This window comes from Oncorhynchus mykiss, chromosome 27 (assembly GCF_013265735.2).
Source record: "Oncorhynchus mykiss isolate Arlee chromosome 27, USDA_OmykA_1.1, whole genome shotgun sequence".
NCBI classification, from domain to species: domain Eukaryota; kingdom Metazoa; phylum Chordata; class Actinopteri; order Salmoniformes; family Salmonidae; genus Oncorhynchus; species Oncorhynchus mykiss.
The window spans coordinates 9,082,480-9,105,006 of record NC_048591.1 but is presented as its reverse complement, the minus strand read 5'-3'; the positions used below and the strand labels follow the sequence as shown (position 1 = coordinate 9,105,006).

Here is a 22,527-nt window from a genome sequence, read left to right as displayed (position 1 = left end):
AGTGTGTTTGAAACTTACCAGCAACATGGGTGTGTTTCCTAACTGTTTTCTTCTCAACCTCGTAGTAATCTGGTGATTTTACTGAACTGAGGACAGTTTTGAGGCTGATTTCCTTGACCGTGGTTTTTTGTCTTCTGCTCTCCTTCCCTGTGTATACAGATCCAGGGGATTAAGATCGAGTGTGACGACAACAGGGAGACTCGGTCGGCAAAGGATGCCCTACTACTCTGGTGCCAGATGAAAACCGCTGGGTGAGTGTCTTAATTGAACCAAAAGCCAAAATTGAACATCAACCTTTGTTGACAGGGTGTTGACAGTTGTTTTGCTACTATTGTTTCATGCCATGTCTTTAGTTATATAGGATATATGCATTGGACCAATGGGTGTGAGTGTGTTCTGTGTCCACTGTCCCACAGGTACTCTGAGGTCAACATCCAGAACTTCACCACGTGCTGGAGAGATGGTCTCGCCTTCAACGCTCTCATTCACCGACACAGGTCAGCATTGGCTAAACAAGCAAGGCTTTATAATATGTATTTATGTGACCATGTAGAAAGTGAACTAAGTGACCTACTTTACTACAGGCCTGATTTGATTGAGTTCCATAAGCTGATCCGGTCCAATGCCACACACAACCTCCAGCAAGCCTTCAACATTGCTGAGCAGAACCTGGGGCTCACCAAACTCCTGGACCCTGAAGGTAAGACTGCACAGAGAATTCAAATAGCAGCAATTCATGGGCGATTTGGTGACACATATCTCAAACGTGCAAACCTTCGCAGACTTTTAGCTACAGCGACCATAGTTCTGTTTTACACGACCTGGAATGATTTCATGTGAAGGCGTGATTGTTATATATTGTATGTGTGTGCTGTAAGTGTTTGTGTATTGTTGTCCTTCCTGTGTGACTCTGCAGACGTGAATACGGAGAACCCAGATGAGAAGTCGATAATAACCTATGTTGTGTCCTACTACCATTACTTCTCCAAGATGAAAGCCCTTCGAGTAGAGGGCAAGAGAGTGGGAAAGGTAGGAGAATGTTAATAAACTGTTTAACCCTGGATCCTACTGTACGTGGCAGAACAATTGTCATTGGAACCTGTGTATATATCTCCTACAGTATACAGTGTATGTACAGTGATATGTACTGCATGTTTTGAACACACGGGTAACGTGATCAATATGTACAGTGCCTTCGGGAAAGTATTCAGACCCCTTGACTTTTTCCACATATTTTGTTATGTTACAGCCTTATTCTAAAATGGATTAAATGAAACAAATTCCTCAGAAAACTTCACACAATATCTCATAATGACAAAGCGAAAACAGAAATACCTTATTTACATAAGTATTCAGACCCTTTGCTATGAAACTCGATATTGAGCTCAGGTGCATTCTGTTTCCATTGATCATCCTTGAGATGTTTCTACAACTTGATTGGAGTCAACCTGTGGTAAATTCAATTGATTGGACATGATATGGAAAGGTACAAACCTGTCTATATAAGGTCCCACAGTTGACAATGCATGTCAGAGTAAAAACCAATCCATGAGGACGAAAGAATTGTCCGTAGAGCGCCGAGACAGGATTGTGTCGAGGCACAGATCTGGGGAAGGGTACCAAAAAATGTCTGCTGCATTGAAGGACCCCAAAAGCACAGTGGCCTCCGTCATTCTTAAATGGAAGAAATTTGGAAACACCAAGACTCTTCCTAGAGCTGGCCACCCAGTCAAACTGAGCAATCAGGGGAGAAGGGTCTTGGTCAAGGAAATGACCAAGAACCCGATGGTCACTCTGACAGAGCTCTAGGGTTCCTCTGTGGAGATGGGAGAATCTTCCAGAAGGACAACCATCTATGCAGCACTCCACCAATCAGGCCTTTATGGTAGAGTGGCCAGACGGAAGCCACGCCTCAGTAAAAGGCACATGACATCCCGCTTGGAGTTTGCCAAAAGGCACATAAAGACTCTCAGACCATAAGATTGTCTGGTCTAATGAAACCAAGCCTGAATGCCAAGCGTCGCATCTGGAGGAAACCTGGCACAATCCCTATGGTGTAGCATGGTGGTGGCAGCATCATGCTGTGGGATGTTTTTCAGAAGGCAAGAACTTGGAGAATAGTCAGGATCGGGGGAAAGATTTATTTTTTGTTTTATTTAGATTTATTTTACTGTTATTTTACCCGGTAAGTTGACTGAGAACACGTTCTCATTTACAGCAACGACCTGGGGAATAGTTACAGGAGAGAGAAGGGGGATGAATGAGCCAATTGTAAGCAAAGTACATGGAGCAAAGTACAGAGAGATCCTCGATGAAAACCTGCAGAGAGATCCTTGATGAAAAGCACTCAGGACATCAGACTGGGGTGAAGATTCACCTTCCAACAGGACAATAACCCTAAGCACACAGCCAAGACAACGCAGGAGTAGCTTCCGGACAAGTCTCCGAATGTCCTAGAGTGGTCCAGCCACAGACCGGACTTGAACCCGATCGAACATCTCTGGAGAGACTTGAAAATAGCTGTGCAGTGACGCTCCCCATCCAACCTGACAGAGCTTGAGAGGATCTGCAGAGAAGAATGGATGAAACTCCCCAATTACCGGTGTGCCAATCTTGTAGCGTCATACCCAAGAAAACTCGAGGCTGTAACCGCTGCCAAAGTTGCTTCAACAAAGTACTGAGTAAAGGGTCTGAATACTTATGTAAATTAAATATTTAAGTTTTTATTTTTTTATAAATTAGCAAACATCCTATTTTTGCTTTGACATTATGGGATATTGTGTGTAGATTTGACGAGGGGAAAATAACCTAACAAAATGTGAAGGGGTCTGAATACTTTCCGAAGGCTCTGTATATCATACTGCATGTTGTGCTCACATCAGTGTAGTTGTGTAGGTCAAAACAAACTGATAACCATTCAATCTATTATCAATCCATTATCCACTATCAAAAGCTATGAATTAATTCACTCCTACGTAATATCCATCCATGCTAAATGTTTATGTCTTATACAGGTCTTGGACAGTGCCATTGACGGTCAGAAGATGATCGATCGATATGAGGCTCTGGCCTCAGAGCTCCTGGAGTGGATCGAGAAGACCATAGGCATCATCAGCAACCAGAAGTTTGCCAACTCCTTAACGGGTGTCCAGCAACAGCTTCAAGCCTTCACCACCTACTGCACCATCGAAAAGCCCATCAAGTAAGTCAACGCTGTGCAAATGACACATAATAGCACCACATTAAAAAAAAAAAAATCTACTGACCATCGGGTTCTTGGTCATTTCCTTGACCAAGACCCTTCTTCCCTGATTGCTCAGTTTGACTGGGTGGCCAGCTCTAGGAAGAGTCTTGGTGTTTCCAAATGTCTTCCATTTAAGAATGACGGAGGCCACTGTGTTTTTGGGGTCCTTCAATGCAGCAGACATTTTTTGGTACCCTTCCCCAGATCTGTGCCTCGACACAATCCTGTCTCGGCGCTCTACGGACAATTCTTTCGTCCTCATGGATTGGTTTTTACTCTGACATGCATTGTCAACTGTGGGACCTTATATAGACAGGTTTGTGCCTTTCCAAATCATGTCCAGTAGTGGTCCCGTAGTGGTCCCGTTCATACAACAGAAGGTTTCAAAACTTCAAACTTTTGTTTTATACAAATATCACTAAACAATTTTTGGATGCTTTAGTTTTAGGACATGATTTAGGTTGAGTCAATAGTTTCACCCTTTTATAGTTCTTATAGTTTGATGTTATTTTCTCAGTGAATGCCCCCGGACAAATGCTTTTGATTCGTCTGATTCTCATTTGATGTGTGCTATATGACTTAACTGTTGCGGTATTCAACAACAACGAAAAACTACACATTGATGGGTGTGGGCACAGTAGTACCAGCATGAGTCCCAGCATGAGGCCCTAAGCTGGCATGTCTGGCATAATTAAGCACCCAGTTAGCCGTGCCATGTGACTCATGCCCTATTTGACCGAAAGGGACTGGATCTAAGTGATGTGACACCGAAATGTGTCTCCAGGCCCTTTCTCTCTGTGGCTAGAAGATAGACATCTCCTCTGGTGACTAGTATCTCTGAGGCCTTACTCGGCTTCTCACCCAGCCTAGTTGCCCTGGCAGCCCTCGATGGCCAGAGGTGGTCACCTATCATATGACTCTGGAATCTGCTCAGTGATGACTCAGGGATGACCACTTATTATTTTTGAATTAGGTTACAACTAGACAGTGTGTGGAGCTAGGTCACATGTAGTAATGAAGGCCTTTGCTGTGAAGGTCAAGCCTGCAGGAACTGTCATGGATAATCTATTGATGAGTGGCGTAATTCATAGGACTGGCACGATGATTGTGTAAGCGACGACTATGGATGAAGACCGTCATGAAAACCATCATAAGCGTTTTTTTTTGTGTGGAACAAACAGCTGACTAAAGACATGGCGGCCGGGCATTCGTGCAGTATTCAAACGATTATAACAGTGATCGTGGTCATTTGGCTGACCAGTAGTCGTCCTCAAATTCCATGACCGTCACTACCCTAGTAACTTAATAATAGGAAGAAATACAGGTCTGTTATCACTTTCTGAGCAGATGGTTATTTTAAGATACAGGATCTGGGATATGACACCTGTGATGTTAGGTTTCAAACGGAGCCCACCTTGTGCACAGTACTGTGTCTCAGGATGTTTGTGAAACACACTTTGTCTTGTGCTAGGTTCCAGGAGAAGGGGAACCTGGAGGTGCTCCTCTTTACTATCCAAAGCAAGCTCAGAGCTAACAACCAGAAACCATACGTGCCCCATGAAGGGAAACTCATCTCTGATATCAATAAGGTAATGAATACTGGTATAAGTGCAAATAAGGAGTGTCTCAAATGCCTGAGCAGATAATGCAACAACTGGACAGGTCTTGGCAAATATAAAATCCTTCTTTATCAATATCAGGTTCTTTAAAATGTAGCAAATCCGTGCAAATTACTCCTCTTTATGTTTGTTACCATGCTGCATTATGGGTACATTTTCCTCTGTTTTTCATTTGGCTAGGCGTGGGAGAGGCTGGAGAAGGCGGAGCACGAGAGAGGCGTGGCACTACGGCAGGAGCTGATTCGCCAGGAGAAGCTGGAGTTGCTGGCCCAGCGGTTTGACCACAAGACCACCATGAGACAGGCGTGGCTCAACGAGAACCAACGCCTCGTGTCTCAGGTAGGGACCACAGGGCCGAAGTGACAGATGTCTCTAACATATCACACAGGGGCCATATCATCACAGTTATATAGCAATAGTCTTATAGCTGTGGATTGAGAATGAAATGTCTTTAGAATGTATTTTTTAGAACCAATGGCAAAGTATTGTATAACATGAATTACTTTTAAATATACATTGGTATATTTAGATGTATTTTCCTATGACTGCATTGCTCTGACTGGGTAAACCCTTCCACAATCACCTGCCTGTAGTTAAGTGATCCTCTGCCTGACTGAATGTCCCGTCCCACCAGGATAACTTTGGCTACGACCTGCCTGCGGTGGAAGCCGCCATGAAGAAGCACGAGGCCATTGAGGCGGACATCTCGTCGTACGAGGAGCGCATCGGGGTGGTGGTGGAGCTGGCTGGGGAGATGGAGACGGAGGGCTACTACGACATCCGGCGCATCTCGGCCCGAAAGGAGAACATCCTGGGCCAGTGGAGCCTGCTGAAGGAGCTGGTGGTGGGGAGGAAGGCCCGGCTGGAGAAGAACCTGGCCCTGCAGAAGACCTTCCAGGACATGGTCTACATGATCGACTGGATGGAGGACATGCAGGTGAGACAAGTATTGTGTCATGCATTTGACGTTACATGAACGCTATATCGTCTCTAAGTTGTGTCGACTCAACAGCATAGACTGTGGGTTGACATTTGTGTACACATGAAATGGTAATGTGGAGATACAGTACATGAAAAAACAGTGAAAAACCCTTGAGAAATTGACTTTGACGTTTCAGTACAGGCAGCATGGTCAGTGGAAGCACTGTTGAGTGTCAGGAAGGTGACCAACGTCCCTCTCACCACAGGTCCAGCTCCTTTCCAAAGACTTCGGCAAGCATCTGCTGGAGGTGGATGACCTGCTGCAGAAACACAGCCTCCAGGAAGCTGACATCACAGTGCAGGCAGAGAGGGTGCAGACCCTTAACACAGCCGCTTTAAAATTCACCACCATCGAAGGTAAGACATCAGATGGCTATGTTGCCAGATCATTTTCAGTGAGAAGTGGAATGTGCTTTGATAACAACTTGGTGATTTTGAGGGAGGAAACATTTGGATACGATAGTCAGTATTTCTAATCCTATTGCTGTTATGTCTCCCATGGTCCCGGGAAAAAGCACAGTTAACAAAAAAAGGAGTGTTTTTGTATAAAGAGTGTATAGGATTACAGTATACTGTACATTGAGTGGTGAAGATGACCATGGCACTTCCTGAGAGACCCACAAGAGGGCAAGCGTGACTTTCCACAACTTATTTTCTGAAGGTCCATTTATAATACAGAAGTGAATTAATTGAGTTATTTCAATTTTGTGGATATTAGAGTTATTTTGTAAAACTTTACGCCCGTTTTACATCAGTAGTAGTGTTTTGTTTACATGCAAAGTTAATTGAGTCTTTGGATACAGTCCCCCATAGACATCACTAATAAAGACATGTATATTGAGTGCTGTCCCCTGTTCCCTATTCTCTCTCCTTCCCAGGCTACCAGCCCTGTGACCCCCAGGTGATCTGCAACCGGGTCAACCATGTCAGCACCTGCCTGGAGGAGCTCAAGCAGCTGGCAGCCAAGCGGCACTCGGAGCTGGAGGAGTCTCAGCACCTTTGGGCCTTCTTCCAGGAGGTGGAGGAGTCTGAGGCCTGGATCCGCGAGAAGAGCTCCATCCTGGCCGCCCAGACCTGCGGCAAGGACCTGAGCAGCGTGCTGCGGCTGCTCCAGAAACACAAGACCCTGGCTGGGGAGCTGCTGGCCCACCGCTCCCTCCTCCAACAGACCATGAAGAAGGGCAAGCAGATCCTGATGGAGAAGAGTTTTGGCACGGGGGGCATCCAGGAGCGCATCATGGAGGTGAAAGGGGAGTGGAAGAGGCTGGAGGACCAGGCGGCGCAGAGACTGGGCCACCTGCAGGAGGCACTCAACTTCTTCCAGTTCAGCACAGAGACGGACGACTTGTTGGCATGGCTGCAGGACGCCTACCGTCTAGTGTCCAGCGAGGACTTTGGCCATGACGAGTACTCCACCCAGTCACTGCTCAAGAAGCACCGGGGCGTGCGCGAGGCCGTGGACAAGCACCGGCTGCATGTAGTAACTCTGCGCAAACACATGGTGGCGCTGCCACTGCACTACCGGGAGCTGGACGAGGTGCAGTCAAGAATGGGCGAGGCGGAGCAGCTGTACACCGAGGTGGCCGAGGTGGCCGTCCTGAGGCAGCAGTGGCTGCACGACGCGCTGGCCGTCTACCTCATGTTCAGCGAGGTCAACGCCTGCGAGGTGTGGATCGACGAGAAGGAGCAGTGGCTCAACAAGATGGAGGTTCCAGAGAGGCTGGAGGACGTGGAGGTCATAGCCCATAGGTACAGCTCCCGTCTGCGGTGGAGATCATAGGGAGAATGTTCGATTTAAGTCAGGCTTTAAGTATATAAAGTTAGTCATACATTTTTAGGGAATCTGTTCCTTGAACCCTCCCTCATAAGGGCTACATAACACTGTCATTTTAAAACACACATTCTCCCTCCTCTCGTTTCACACTCTTTGTAGGTTTGAGAGCCTGGACCAGGAGATGAACAGCCTGATGGGAAGGATCTTGGACGTGAACCAGATAGTGCAGCAGCTCCTGGACAGTGGTCACCCCAGCTCTACAGAGGTCAGAGGCTGTCAGGACCACCTCAACAGCAGGTAACCCACCCCACTGTTCTCTGACTGACCAACTCCGAGGTGTATTCACTAGGAACCAAACAGAAGCAAAAGGCCAAAACGGGGAAGGACTAAACTGAACTTAACCAATAAGAATGTTTTTCCACAGTTTGCTATGGTGCGCACTAATGAATGCACCCCAGGTCTACTCCACAACCAGACATAACATAGACCTACGGGTCTCTCTATTTACCCACACAGCACCAATATGTGATGAAAACGTTACTTATCTGCATTGCATAATAACATGGGAGTTAGGTTTTGTTGAATAGAGAAGCATCAACACAGGATTTAAAAAAAATCTAACTGAACACTAGATAGGCTGCGTTTATACAGGCTGCGTTTATACAAGTCCAATTAAAAAAGAATCAGAATTGGGATGCCTGTGTAAACGCAGCCATAGAAACACATCTGTCAATCCATGTACAGCACATGGGGTGTAGTGCATTGATTATATTTTTTTCAAATTGGCCCAGTTACCTCATTCTTAGATAATTTCCTACCATATAAGGGAAGGGAGGAGGGTTGATAAGAAGAATCTGGTCCACTGTTCTTATTTGGCCCAGATCGGGAGCAACAGAAACCATAATGATCACATGCTCCCTGCTGATAGACCTGGAAGGGGACTGATTGGACCATAGACCCTAGTGACACCATGGAGAAACAGGCAGACAGATCTAAGACCAGGGCCAGGGTAGTGGATGATGGTATTGGTGAAATGCTACAGTGGCCCAGTTCCTCCTGACTTTGGCATACATAGCCTATCTCAGGGTGACCATCTGTGTCGACTGCCTGCCACACTGGGTGCAAGACCAACCTGCCCAAAATGTGTTCTATTTGGCTTTACTATATTCTCCCTCAGTCTCAAACTGTTTTAGTTGTGACTAAATATAGCGTTCATTGATATTGTACATCTCGGTGACATAGTTTAGGTAGACTTCGGCTTCTGATGTTCAGGTTTGCTTAATGCTTTGACCATATCTGGCCAATGGTGCTTCATCATATTGATACCCTTTGAAGCCTCTGGCTATAGGGTTCTGGCATGACGTCATGTCAGATATGCTTCGCTAAATGACTATAATTCATGCCTGTTCTTTTGCATGGGGACCATATTAACAGCCTGTGTGAAGAAAAAGACAAAAGGCTTTGAGATGCAAATGACAACTAACATGCAAAACCAATGTCCCTCATTAATGCATTTGATCAATTGCACTATTGACTCCATCCTCTTGGGCAAAATTAAAATTGTAACAATATTTAATACTTAGTGTATGTTTTAGTATACTGACTGAATTATAAGCTTCAAGCGGATGCAGACTAACCCTGCCCCCATCCCCACCCCTGTGCCCCTGTCTGTACCCCACCTCCCCACCACTATGCCCCTGTCTGTTACCTCCCCCCTCTACAACCCTGTGCTCTTGTCTTTCCCCACCCGTGTGCCCGTCTGACCCGCCCTCCCCTGTGCCCCTGTCTGTCCCCTCTAGATGGAACCGCATCGTGGAGATGGTGGAGCAGAAGAAGGACCACCTGGACTCTGTCCTCCGTCTCCAGAACTACCTGCTGGAGTGTGCTGAGATCAAGTCCCAGATCCAGGAGAAGCGCAAGGCCATCGACGCCACTCAGTACGTGGGGAGTGACCTGGGCGGGGTGCTGGCCCTGCAGCGCCGACTCTCCACCATGGAGGGGGCCCTAGCCGTGCTGGAGCCCAAGCTGCTTCACCTGCAGCAGGAGGCAGAGGAACTGGCCATCTCGCACCCGGCCAAGGCCATGGAGGTCCTGGAGCCCTTCGAGGGCATCAGTGTAGAGTGGGAGGAGCTGAAGCGCACGCTGCAGGGCTGCGAGGACTCTCTGATGGTGGCGGGGCGGCTGCAGCAGTTCATCCAGGACCTGGACTCCTTCCTGACGTGGCTGGTGCAGACGCAGACGGCGGCAGCTAGCGACGAGCTGCCCAACGCGCTGGAGGAGGCCGAGAGGCTGATCAACCGCCACGCGGCGCTGAAGGAGGAGATCGGGAGGTACGAGGAGGACTACGAGCGGCTGCAGGCGGTCAACGAGCTGCTGGAGGCCGAGGAGGCGCCGCTGCCATACGCGGCGCTGCAGCAGTGGCTCCAGAAGCTGGATGTGGGCTGGAACAAGCTGCTAGAGATGTGGGAGAGCCGGAGGGAGGTGCTGGTGCAGGCGCACATCTTCCACCTCTTCCTGAGGGACGTCAAGCAGGCAGAGGCCTTCCTCAACAACCAGGTCAGTTAGCCTCTTGTTGGACATCCCAACACCCCAACACCAGTATATCCATTAGCAACGTCTAGTAGTTAGTCCTACTGACTCAATTCATCCCAAATCATCATTAGCTAATCTGTGTTATTAGTCAGTAATTCTTACTAAACACGAATAGCTAAAGACGGTAGAATATGACTTCTGACTGTACTAGATATGGATGCTGTGGAAGCACAGTGCTATTACAGTGAGGGTCAGTGCTATTATAGTGAGGGTCAGTGCTATTGCAGTGAGGGTCAGTGCTATTTCAGTGAGGGTCAGTGCAATTACAGTGAGGGTCAGTGCTATTACAGTGAGGGTCAGTGCTATTACAGTGAGGGTCAGTGCTATTACAGTGAGGGTCAGTGCTATTACAGTGAGGGGCCAACGTTCTATACCCGCTATGCTGCCAGGGAAAACCCCAGGCCTGCACTCTTAGAAAACAAGGTGCTATTTAGAACCTAAATGGGTTCTTCGCTGTCCCCATAGGAGAACCCTTTGAAGAATAGTTTTTGGTTCTAGGTAGAACCCTTTTGAGTTCCATGGAGAACCCTTTACACAGAGGGTTCTACCTGGAACCAAAAAGGATGTGTAAAGGGCATTGTGGAAATGATCAGAGGGTTGCTTTTACAGTTACACACAGCACAGCATATGCCTGTGATTACTAGCCTAGATGTAGAATTCATAGGAGGCTCTATAGCAGGAAATCCCAGCAAGATGTTTGTCATGAGGGTTGCCAGGTGTGCGTCATGAGGGTTGCCAGGTGTGCGTCATGAGGGTTGCCAGGTGTGCGTCATGAGGGTTGCCAGGTGTGGGTCATGAGGGTTTCCAGGTGTGCGTCATGATGGGTTGCCAGATGTGCGTCATGATGGGTTGCCAGATGTGCGTCATGATGGGTTGCCAGGTGTGCGTCATGATGGGTTGCCAGGACCGGTGGATAGTAAACCGGCAACGTCGAGCGCTGGAGCGGGAGTAGACATGACAATAAGGTTAAAATGTCAACATGTAGTTCATTTAAAAAAAAAAATTGTTTTGCATTTATATTCATGCACATTATATCGTCCTTTATTGTGCCATGTGTGTGAGTATGTACAGTATGGCGGTCTATAGGCTAATCACGCCGGAATTATGCACACCATTTTATAAAGTGCACTCCATTGCAGGACTTTGCGTGCAGAACAGTGTTCCATTCCAGTTGAAATGTCACGCATTTCCCCCGACTGCTCTGTCCGTGTGTCAGAGCATGTCTGTTCTGGTTTGCTGACATACCTTTACCAGAGACCCAGTTCTCCCTTAGGCACAGAGGCCAAAGGGTTACATTTTTGAATAATTGTCAAACGGTGTGCCATGACTTGTTTTTGGTCTTCCCATGTCCCCATGTTTCTCTCAACCCTTGTAGCGTTTATCTGACCATACATACAGGAATGTCCTCACGCTATCGCTTTGCTTTACGTGTGGTTGTGTTGAACACAACAATTCAGCCGTCGCAATTCAGACATCCATTGATCAGGAAAACAATGTAGTGTTCCTTGCCAATAGTGACTGAAACCTGACCTCATTATAGTCCTTAGAGATCAGCATATTTATCATTCAGCAAAATAGAATCTGCACCTCTTTGCATGTACTAAACATGCTAATGTAGTTATTGCTAAAATGCCATGAGATGATACCCATGTCTGCGAGCACATACTACACACGGGCTTGTTACAGTAATATTCCCATTTTCTCTCTCAGTTTTCACTCTATTCCCTCTAATCTCTTGGACATTTACAAACTCGTCACTGACGTGTGGTTCTGACTCTGTCCATTCTCCCCGTCCCCCTCCAGGAGTCAGCCTTGGCCCACGTTGAGCTCCCCGCCACGGTGGAGACGGTGGAGGCTGCCATCAAGAAGCACAAGGACTTTACCACCACCATGGAGCTCAACCTGCATCGCATCAAGGCTGTCATCGAGGCCGGAGAGAGCCTCATAAGCCAGAGCAACATCTACTCGGACCGTATCAGGGAGCGTGTGGACACCCTCGCTAACAGGTGGGTGGCGACATAGGATTGTTCTACTCTGACCATGCGAATGTATAGCAAAGCCATTTTACAATCTTTCTTAAACATCCCTGGCTATGTTTAGAAGAGCACAGGGGCATGAAAATGAAATGTGAGGCTAGATCGACCCATATTTATACGGGGGGGGGGGGGGGGGGTGCTGTGGTCAAGTCTGAAACGCATGAGGTATAGGTAGATGTGTCACTTGTCACTTAGCAGAGGCACAACACCATATTTGAATACACTATGGATATTGAAATAGAAAATGTTGTTCATCCTTGAAATACGAGTTAATTACTATGGTGATAATGCAGTGGTCTTGGTAGCAGGTGGGCTTCACTAACACAATGGTACACACGAGGAGACAAAGCATAAGCAACCGAAAAAGAAACTCCCCTTGTTAGTACTTTCTTTTAACAGCAAAGCATGACATTCATACTGATGGGTGAGGCGAGGAGGGGACTAGTCAACCCGTATTCAAACCTCCACGCCAACAATAGCATGGGGCGACCACATGTTAGGGAGATATTTAGATGAAGCCGTTGGCCGACTCTCATCTTTACAATGGACTCACTGTTGCTCGGTGTGCTGCACCAAAGCCATCAACCTTATACATGGAGTTACAGTTGCAGATACCAGTAGAGTGATTGATGCACTGTGTGAATGAATGGTTCTATGTTTCTCTCCTCCACAGAGGCAACCAGAACCGGGAGCTGGCCCAACAGTGGCTGGAGAGGCTCAACGGCCAGTGGGGGCTCCAGAGATTACTACAGGACTGCCACGAGGTAGGACACAACATGAAAAAAAATTTCACAACCAACGCTGGCATATCAATGGAATAACCAATGGGAGGTTGTAGGGGTTAAAAAAAGGGCTTGTGTTCGGTGCTGTGCTGTACATGGCTTTGCTTGGGACCACAGGAGGTCAGGCTCAAACCTCCAGATGGATATTGTGTTGCTGGATCCTTCAGTGATATACTACAACTCTGCTTAGCTGAAATTGAATGACAGACCTGTGGTGGGGTCTATCCCTTCCTCAATCTTTATATCAGGGTTGACAACATTTTTTTCTTCATCTATGTAAGTTGAATGATTTGAGCCAGCCGGCTGCTGTGTTAGATGCTTAACTTGGGGATGTGAGCGACAGACGAACTTGACTCTTCTGAGGTTTTGATGTGATTAGTTGTCGTCGTTGACCTGCTGGATCTTTCTGACTGGACAGTCAACTTCTGGCAAACCCCTTCAGAGAGGCGGACCTAGTTGATAGTCGGTGGATATTTGTCATTTGGTTGTAAAGGAAGATGATGCTTTGCTATGATTGACATGACTTTGACTGCCATGTTTAAGCTGTGCTGTGTGCCTATGTGTCAGAAGAGCCATATTCAGTGTCCAGTGCCGAACCTGGATATTAAAGGTCGACCGATTAATCGGAATGGCCAATTAATTAGGGCCGATTTCAAGGTTTCATAACAATCGGAAATCGGTATTTTTGGGTGCAGATTTGCCGATCTATATATATATATATATATATATATATATATATATATATATATATATATATATATATTTCACACCTTTATTTAATCTTTATTTAACTAGGCATGTCCGTTAAGAACACGTTCTTATTTTCAATGACGGCCTAGGAACGGTGGGTTAATTGCCTTGTTCAGGGGCAGAACGACAGATTTTCACCTTGTCAGCTCGGGGGATCCAATCTTGCAACCTTACAGTTAACTAGTCCAACGCAATAACGACCTGCCTCTCTCTCGTTGCACTCCACAAGGAGACTGCCTGTAACGCGAATGCAGTAAGCCAAGGTAAGTTGCTAGCTAGCATTAAACTTCTCTTATAAAAAACAATCAATCATAATCACTAGTTAACTGCACATGGTTGACGATATTACTAGATATTATCTAGCGTGTCCTGCGTTGCATATAATCTGACTGAGCATACAAGTATCTAAGTATCTGACTGAGCGGTGGTATGCAGAAGCAGGCGCTTAAACATTCATTCAAACAGCACTTTCTAGCGTTTTGCCAGCAGCTCTTCGTTGTGCATCAAGCATTGCTCTGTTTATGACTTCAAGCCTATCAACTCCCGAGATGAGGCTTGTGTAACCGAAGTGAAATGGCTGGCTAGTTAGCGCGTGCTAATAGCGTTTCAAACGTTACACTGGCAATACTAAAGTGCCTATAAGAACATCCAATAGTCAAAGGTAAATGAAATACAAATGTTATAGAGGGAAATAGTCCTATAACTCCTATAATAACTACAACCTAAAACTTCTTACCTGGGAATATTGAAGACTCATGTTAAAAGGAACCACCAGCTTTCATATGTTCTCATGTTCTGAGCAAGGAACTTAAACGTTAGCTTTCTGACATAGCACATATTGCACTTTTACTTTCTTCTCCAACACTTTGTTTTTGCATTATTTAAACCAAATTGAACGTTTCATTATTTACTTGAGGCTAAATTGATTTTATTGATGTATTATACTAAGTTAAAATAAGTGTTCATTCAGTATTGTTGTAATTGTCATTATTACAAAAAAAAAAAATAAAACAATCGGCCGATTAATCGGTTTCGGCTATTGGGTCCTCCAATAATCGGAATTGGCGTTGAAAAATCATAATCGGTCGACCTCTACTGGATATATCACCTGTTCAAAGGGTTTCATAGTGTGCCCCTGAGCTACCCTACCTAACACAGAGCTTTATTCTGTTTCTGCAACTTTCTCTCTGCGTTGAATAATTCACCACCACTTCCCTATACCATTAATTCAGGGTATAGGGAGTGTGTATCTGTGGTAGAAGGCTTCCCTTCCAGTGTGTGGCCTACTGTATGAGAATGACACACACTGCGACAGTTTGTAAGAATGTGCAGAAGTGTGTTCTTAATTTTCACTCTTATGATACAGCTGTACTGGCTTGAGAAAAAAAGGGTTGATGCACATCCAGTGGTTGGTTGTTACCATGACCCCCCAAAAAATGATTTTTTTTTCTCCCAAATTTTGTGGTGTCCAATTGGTAGTAGTTACAGTCTTGTCCCATCGCTGCAACTCCTGTACGGACTCGGGAGAGGTGAAGGTCGAGAGCCGTGCATCCTCCGAAACACAACCCAGCCAAGCCGCACTGCTTCTTGACACAATGCACTGCTTCTTGACACAACCCGGGCGGCCCTGGGCCAATTGTGCGCCGCCCCGTGGGTCTCCCGGCTGCGACAGAGCCTGGACTCGAACCCAGGATCTCTAGTGGCACATCACATTGATCTGACCTGACTGTGGACTGGAGGCAGAGGCTCATCATCTCTAATAGCAGTGATACATTGGAGTCCATTTGATGAGCGCCGTTCTTATATTTCACATAAGCTGCTGCCTCCCAGTCTCCACATGGGTAGAATTCATTTGGAGTCCCAGGGGGGGCTTATCTGCCTGTGACCCAACTGACCTCTCTGGTCAGGAGGGGAGCATCCAGGGGTGGTCTCCGCCTCCAGAGAGTAGGATGCTAAGAGGTTGAGGAGAATAGCGGGGCCGTCGGAGAGGAATATACCGTGGACCCTTTAAACGAAAGCAGAGCAGTAAATCTACCAACCCCCCCCCCCCCCCCCCCCCCCCCCCACACTCAGTGATGTAATTTCAAGTGCAGAGTATTCTCCCTGGTGACGCCTCACAACAGCGTAGGATCTCTCTCTCTCTCTGCTGCTCACCCCCCCCCCCCCTCTCTCGCTCTCTCGCTGGCTCTCCCTCGATGGCTCGATCCAGTGCAAGCTTTCGATCACCTCGCACTGCTCAGCCACTGCAGCAGCAGCAGGGTCGGAGATACTGGGGCTTGTGACAGCCCGGGAATACAGCCGCGTGCACCTGGAAGAGGCAAGGACTGCAGCAGAGGGACAAACCAAGAGCGAGAGAGAGCCAGGCAAAAGGGGTGGGGGTTGGGGGTGGAGAAGAAAGACAATAGGAATGTGATAGAGGGAGTCGTGAGGTGTCTGGATTTCGTGTCTGGATTTCTTTGGAGGAGCCAGAGGAGCAGAATCTCTCCCCTCCACCCCCCCTTGACACTATCAAACGCCAGCCCCCTCCTCCCGCATCTAATCCCTCCTTCCTCCCTCCCTCTCCTCACAGCATTACCAACCACAACCACTGAGCCTCCAGGCTATCACGGATGCCTCCAAATCCCAGCCCAGCTATCTGTAGGTGGGGGCTGAATGAGGGGGAGAGGATAGGTTCATGGGGAGGGGCAAACCTGCTCCTGGAGCCTGCGAGTTTATTGTTTTGGGGAGATTTTTCATTTCTCCATTTCTCATTCTCTCTCACTTGTCAGTGGTCCGCCTCCTTCCCGTCTATCTCCCTCTCTCTGGGTTGAACACACCAGCCAGAGAAACGCGCCACGGCAACGCAGCAGCAGAGGGGCTAGTGCAGCCTCAACGTCATCTTATCTGGGGTTTTTTGGGGGGGGAGGAGCAGCTTTGCCTTGCTGCTTGTTTGTTTTGATTCCTGCAGCATCTCTCTTTGACTGTGGGGATTTGTGCTTTATTCCTACCTGGATGGGCAGGTCGAGGATGTGGATACGTACCGCCACCCATCACAAGCCTATGAGTTGTTCCCGTTAAACGCTGCCTGCCGGTAAATGGAACCGATTTCCCGTTAAATCTCAGGGGACTAGCAGTCGAGGACGAGAGAGACTAGTTCAGAGGATGGGGGTGGAAATATGTGGGTGGCAGGCAGGCGATGGAGATATTGCTTGTACTGATGATGTTGAATGGGCAGGGATATTTGCAAGTCCTTTTGTATGTTTGGCCCTAAATGTAATGGTCAGCTTGCTTTTATAACTAATGTGCCAATGGATTATGTGCTTGTGTTGACGTGTGCTTGTGTGTGTTCTGTGTACATGTGAATGAATTGCTGTTACCATGTGTATGCTTGTGTGTACAACACGTGTGTCTTCATTCATGTGTCTGCCGTATGTGTTTAATATGCATGTGCTTGACCTGGTGTCTCTGTGTTCATGTGTTCATGTGTTTTGGATGATTGCTTTTCTATTATTTCCATGGGTGTTCATTTTTGTTTGCATTTATCTCTTAGGTTTTCACATGACTATGGTCATATGTTCAGCCTGAATACGTCTCTGTTTGTGCTTGTACAGGTATTGTGTGTGTGTGTGTGTCTCTTATGTATGTGTGCATCTATGCTACTCTGCATCCATCTGTTAGTAGCCTACATTGTCCAACTAGATGACAGTACAAATGCATTGAGTGGCATGATCACCCTGTACTGACAGCTCTGTCCCTTGTCCCTCAGCTTGGAGACTGGGTGGCAGAGAAGATGCTCATGGCTCGTGACACGTCCCGCGATGAGACGCAGAAGCTGCACAAGAAGTGGCTGAAGCACCAGGCTTTCATGGCCGAGCTGGCCCAGAACAAGGAGTGGCTGGAGAAGATCGAGAGGGTGAGTACACTGCCGCTGGGGCTCGACATAGAGGCTGGGGGTGGGTATCTACCATGAGCTGATGCTCAGGAATGGGGAAGGGGAGACTGAGCTGGGTGCTCTGTTGGGGGTGGCAGAGTTTTGGGTGTGTGGTTGGGGATGGGGAGGGGGAGGGTAAGTTGGTGTCAACTCATTCTTTACTACGTCATTTGTTTTGTTTTGTAGGTTAGAAATACAATGTTCCTTGTTACAATGTGATGAGACCAGCATATATACTGTATATAAATCAACTAACAATAGTATCTGCAATATTTGTGGTTCGTAACGATTTTTATATGCTCTTATATGATTTATTTAGCTATTCATGATTTCTAAGCCTGTTTGGAGTGTGACACAGAAAACATGCATAAACTGGACGAGAATTGTCATTTGGTTTACCGTTAGTTGAATAAAAGCACAATCACGGGCACTGCGAGTGGATGGTTGAATGTCAGTGAATCGTCTCTAAGAGCTCTGGTGAAACCAGAGATTCCCTGATGTGCCTATGAGCTCAGCACGAACAGCTTTGCCTGAAATCTCCACTGGTCACATCACCACATCATATCTATGGGCCCTGCCTGCCCTATCAGATTGATACAAACTGTAACATCAGTGGGATAATTGCTTTAGGCAAGTAACACAAGGACACCCACTGGCTCGGTTGTGGCTCATTGTACCCTGTTATATCCAGCCTATTCCTCCTAACCGGAACAGGGCTGCACTAGGTGCACATGAAGTTGAGTGGGAAAGCGAGCATTTTCACTGAACACTGTCAGTATGGGAACGTGGAGGCCATTTAGGCCTAAGTATATACAGAAGTGTAATGCAGTGGCGTCATCCAGGCTGAGTCTAAGGGGTACGATCCATTATAGATAAAAATTCAGGTCATCTGCGTAGATAGATACTGGAGTGGTATTGGAAAGTGCTTACTGCAGCTACTGTACAAGGGAACGATTGCTTGGAGGCGCGCCCATGGGCATGCCGATAAGCTCAGGAGAATAATTGGAAGAATGTTATCCGCATATAGCTCCTCGTACAGTAAATTATTTCGAGGTACAGTATGATAAGCCACATGTCCTCCCAGTGATGCTGTGTACCCAAACAGAAACACAGTTTTCTCCCCCAGGGCCCCCGGCATAACGTTGGTGGGAAAAAACAGAATAAACATGTTGCGACAGACACCCTAAACGCACCGTAGCACAGCCCTACCGTGTGTGTGTGTCTCATCTGAAGCCATGCCAACTGGTGACCTGCTCTGTGTGTTTGTGTGAGAGAGTATGGGGGTTGCCTGATATCTGTCAAATCTGAAAATTATGGAAAATATATTTACACTACATTTGGAAAGTATTCAGAGCCCTTGACTTTTTCCACATTTTGTTACATCACAGCCTTATTCTAAAAGGGATTAAATCCTCATCAATCTACACACATAACAAAGCGAAAACAGTTAAATAAAATAAAAATGTTTTTTAAATTTTTGCAAATTTAAGTATTCAGACCTTTTGCTATAGGACTCGAAATTGAGCTCAGGTGCATCCTGTTTCCATTGATCATCCTTGAGGTGGTTCTACAACTTGATTGGAGTCCGCATGTGGTAAATTCAATTGATTGTACATGATTTGGCACATATGTCTACATAAGGTCCCAGCATTGACTGCGCATGTCAGAGCAAAATCCAAACCACGAGGTCGAAGGAATTGTTCGTAGAGCACTGAGACTGGATTGTGTCGAGGTACAGATCTGGGGAAGGGTACCAAAAAAATTCCTGCAGCATTGAAGTCCCCAATATCACAGTGGCCTCCATTCTTAAATGGAAGAATTTTGGAACCACCAAGACGCTTCCTAGAGCTGCCGCCCGGCCAAACTGAGCAATCGGGGGAGAAGGACATTGGTCAGGGAGGTGACCAAGAACCCGATTGTCACTGACAGAGCTCTGTGAAGATGGAGGAACTTTCCAGAAGGACAACCATCTCTGCAGCACTCCACCAATCAGGCCTTTATGGTAGAGTGGCCAGATGGAAGCCACTCCTCAGTAAAAGGTACGACAGCCCACTTGGAGTTTGCCAAAAGCCACCTAAAGGACTCTCAGACCTTGAGAAACAAGATTCTCTGGTCTGATGAAACCAAGATTGAAATCTTTGGCCTGAATTGCAAGCGTCACACCTGGAGGAAACCTGGCACCATCTCTACAGTGAAGCATGGTGGTGGCAGCAGCATGCTGTGGGGATGTTTTTCAACGGCAGGGACTGGGAGACTAGTCAGGATTTAGTGAAAGATTAACGGAGCAAAGTACAGAGAGATCCTTGATGAAAACCTGCTCCAGTGCGCCCAGGACCTCAAACTGGGGCGAAGGTTCACCTTCCAAAGGGATCACGACTGTAAGCACACAGCCAAGGCAACGCAGGAGTGGCTTCAGGTCCATGAGTTGCCCAGCCAGAGCCCGGACTTGAACTCGATCTAACAACTCTGGAGAGACCTGAAAATTGCTATGCAGTGATGTTCCCCAACCAACCTGACAGAGCATTAGAGGATCTGCTGAGACGAATGGGAGAATCTCCCCAAATACAGGTGTGCCAAGCTTGTAGCATCATACCCAAGAAGACTTGAGGCTGTAATCGCTGCCAAAGGTGCTTCAACAAAGTACTGAGGAAAGGGTCTGAATACTTATGTAAATGTATTCGTCTAAAAACCTATTTTCGCTTTGTCATTATGGGGTATTGTGTGTAGATTGATTAGAGAAAAGTCAAGGGGTCTGAATACTTTCAGAATGCACTGTGTATTATGGAGGAATCTAGCTTGGAATCCAGACATGTGTAGAACCACAGAGGTTCATGAATATCTCTTTGCTTGACAAATTCAAACACAGATCAACTCGAGACATTGAGTTTGATCTTTGTTCACGATTCAGGATAATGACCATGCTTTTGTTCTCAGATTGAGACATGAATATCAGATATGCCTTAGAAAGATCTCAGTATTTTAGAAACGTTTGATTTCTTTACCATTGTCCACATAGCTGATGGTGTTCAGTGTATGGACCCGACTGCAGACCACACTGTTCTGCCTACGCAGTTTGCCACGGCGACCGTTCCCTTCGCCACTGCCCCCTTTATTCTGATTTTTTTTTTTTTTTTTAAACCTACACTGCATGGCTTATATTAATACTGTAGGCTATACCATAATATTGAATAACAGTGGAGAGGTTTTGCATTTGGCATTCATGATGTTTTTCATGGATGTGAACTTTCTATTGTACTTGCACAGCAGACATTTTTCTATAAAACCATATCAGAATAGGTTATAATACTGTCTGTTTTCGCCGGTATTCTGTCTCATATATTTTACTCATCTGTGTTGATACACTCTGACCTGCCTATAGATTTCCCTCTGTAACGGCAACACTGAGATCGCCGTAGGCGAACATAGCCCTCTGTAAAGGGCAAGTTGGTGGTCTTACGTGGGTGCAAGAATCCATTTCATATAGCCAATGTTAAGACTACCCAAGGGGACAGGCCTAGCAAGCTGTAGCTGTAATAAATCTGTTGGGGCGGCGCTAGTGTTACAACCCAATGGGTTTGAGTTAGGGTAGTCCTGGGAAACATTATTTTCCCCCTCCTGGATTTTCAAGAGCTGTGCTCTCTATCAAACATTTTACCCAAAGCAAATTGGTTATATATGAAAGGGTCTAGGACTGTCTCCAAGGTTTTGAGTAAATAAAGTCTCCGCCTATATAGCAGCTAGAATCTCTGGTGTTACTGAACCTACCAGCCTTCTGATGCAGGTGACCCTCTTACCCTGTGACTGTCACTGTTCTAAGGTGGTAGACATTTTTACCAGGTGGATTTTCTCCCCGACGTCACATGCCCGGCAGCTGTTGGAAGGTGCAACTTTGCCGGATACGGATATGTGGCCTTGCTTGCAGTGGTTGCCAGGCCTGTCCCCTCTCGGCGTACCTCATGTGTGAAGGTAATTTGTCCAGCAGGAAGTGACGTATTAAAGGGCTAGTGTGAAGAGTACCAGAAAATGTATGACTTCACTGATAAAGAATGAAAATGTATGCCCTCACTATTGTAATTACAGGGATCCGATGCAGGTGAGACGGCTAGCTGGCTACCCCTTAGTTGCTAGGTCTGTAGATGGCATCTACAGCTAGGGTTCTTGTTTCTAAATGGAAAGTCACACCCATGTCCACATCCACCTTTATATTCTGAAAATCAATACAACGTAGTTGATGGACATTTTGTTACACGATGTTCAATGTGATAACGACCCGGTGTCTTTGGGTGTCAAACCTAATTTTGGAAGTGTAGAATTGAACATGCTTCAGGTGGGATTGTAATCATTGGATCTAGTTCTTGTCCCTGCAGTGTGTAGAAGTTGTTACAAATTGGGCCTACCGCTGTTTCTCTCAATGCTATTGTTACCCAAAGCCCCATGGGCTCTTATTTCCCCTTCCCCCTTGCTTTTCAGATAATTAATTGGCCTCATATCTACAATAAGTATGTGAATCTCACCCTTCTATTCTCTAGACCCCTCACTCTTATTATAATAGGGACCTCCTGGATAAGTTACAAAGGTGACTCTCTCTCTCTCTCTCTTTTGTTTCAGAGTGTATGTGTGTACATCGTGCGTGTGTGTGTTCTGGGTTATATATTATGAAAAGCATTCAGCATTATCAGCAGCGACCCTGACACTCCATTAATAGTGATGCCATAACAACATAATCACTGCCTTTTATAGTTGCAACTCCATCTGTTAGGTCCTTGGCATACCATGACTCGTATCACTCACACACACACACACACACACACACACACACACACACACACACACACACAC

The 22,527-nt window shown here is 46.5% G+C and overlaps 1 protein-coding gene across 7 annotated transcripts in view; it reads left to right on the top strand.

Annotated features, from left to right (window-relative positions):
* LOC110507062 (spectrin beta chain, non-erythrocytic 4) overlaps nt 1-22,527 on the top strand; it is a 65,053-nt gene that overhangs the window by 17,137 nt on the left and 25,389 nt on the right. For 6 of the 7 annotated variants that reach the window (XR_005039987.1, XM_036964976.1, XM_036964974.1 and 3 more), the window contains exons 5-19: nt 160-251; nt 417-497; nt 585-700; nt 917-1,029; nt 3,015-3,202; nt 4,716-4,833; nt 5,044-5,202; nt 5,498-5,800; nt 6,051-6,201; nt 6,723-7,593; nt 7,778-7,915; nt 9,418-10,174; nt 12,014-12,216; nt 12,920-13,010; nt 17,524-17,670. Coding sequence is in view for 6 of the 7 variants with exons in the window: in XM_036964976.1 (XP_036820871.1) it covers nt 160-251; nt 417-497; nt 585-700; nt 917-1,029; nt 3,015-3,202; nt 4,716-4,833; nt 5,044-5,202; nt 5,498-5,800; nt 6,051-6,201; nt 6,723-7,593; nt 7,778-7,915; nt 9,418-10,174; nt 12,014-12,216; nt 12,920-13,010; nt 17,524-17,670 (3,528 nt within the window). In the remaining variant the exon portion in view is untranslated. Of the gene's footprint in view, nt 1-159; nt 252-416; nt 498-584; nt 701-916; nt 1,030-3,014; nt 3,203-4,715; nt 4,834-5,043; nt 5,203-5,497; nt 5,801-6,050; nt 6,202-6,722; nt 7,594-7,777; nt 7,916-9,417; nt 10,175-12,013; nt 12,217-12,919; nt 13,011-16,002; nt 16,849-17,523; nt 17,671-22,527 lie in introns of those variants that run through there. The other variant, XM_036964975.1, reaches the window with a different exon arrangement.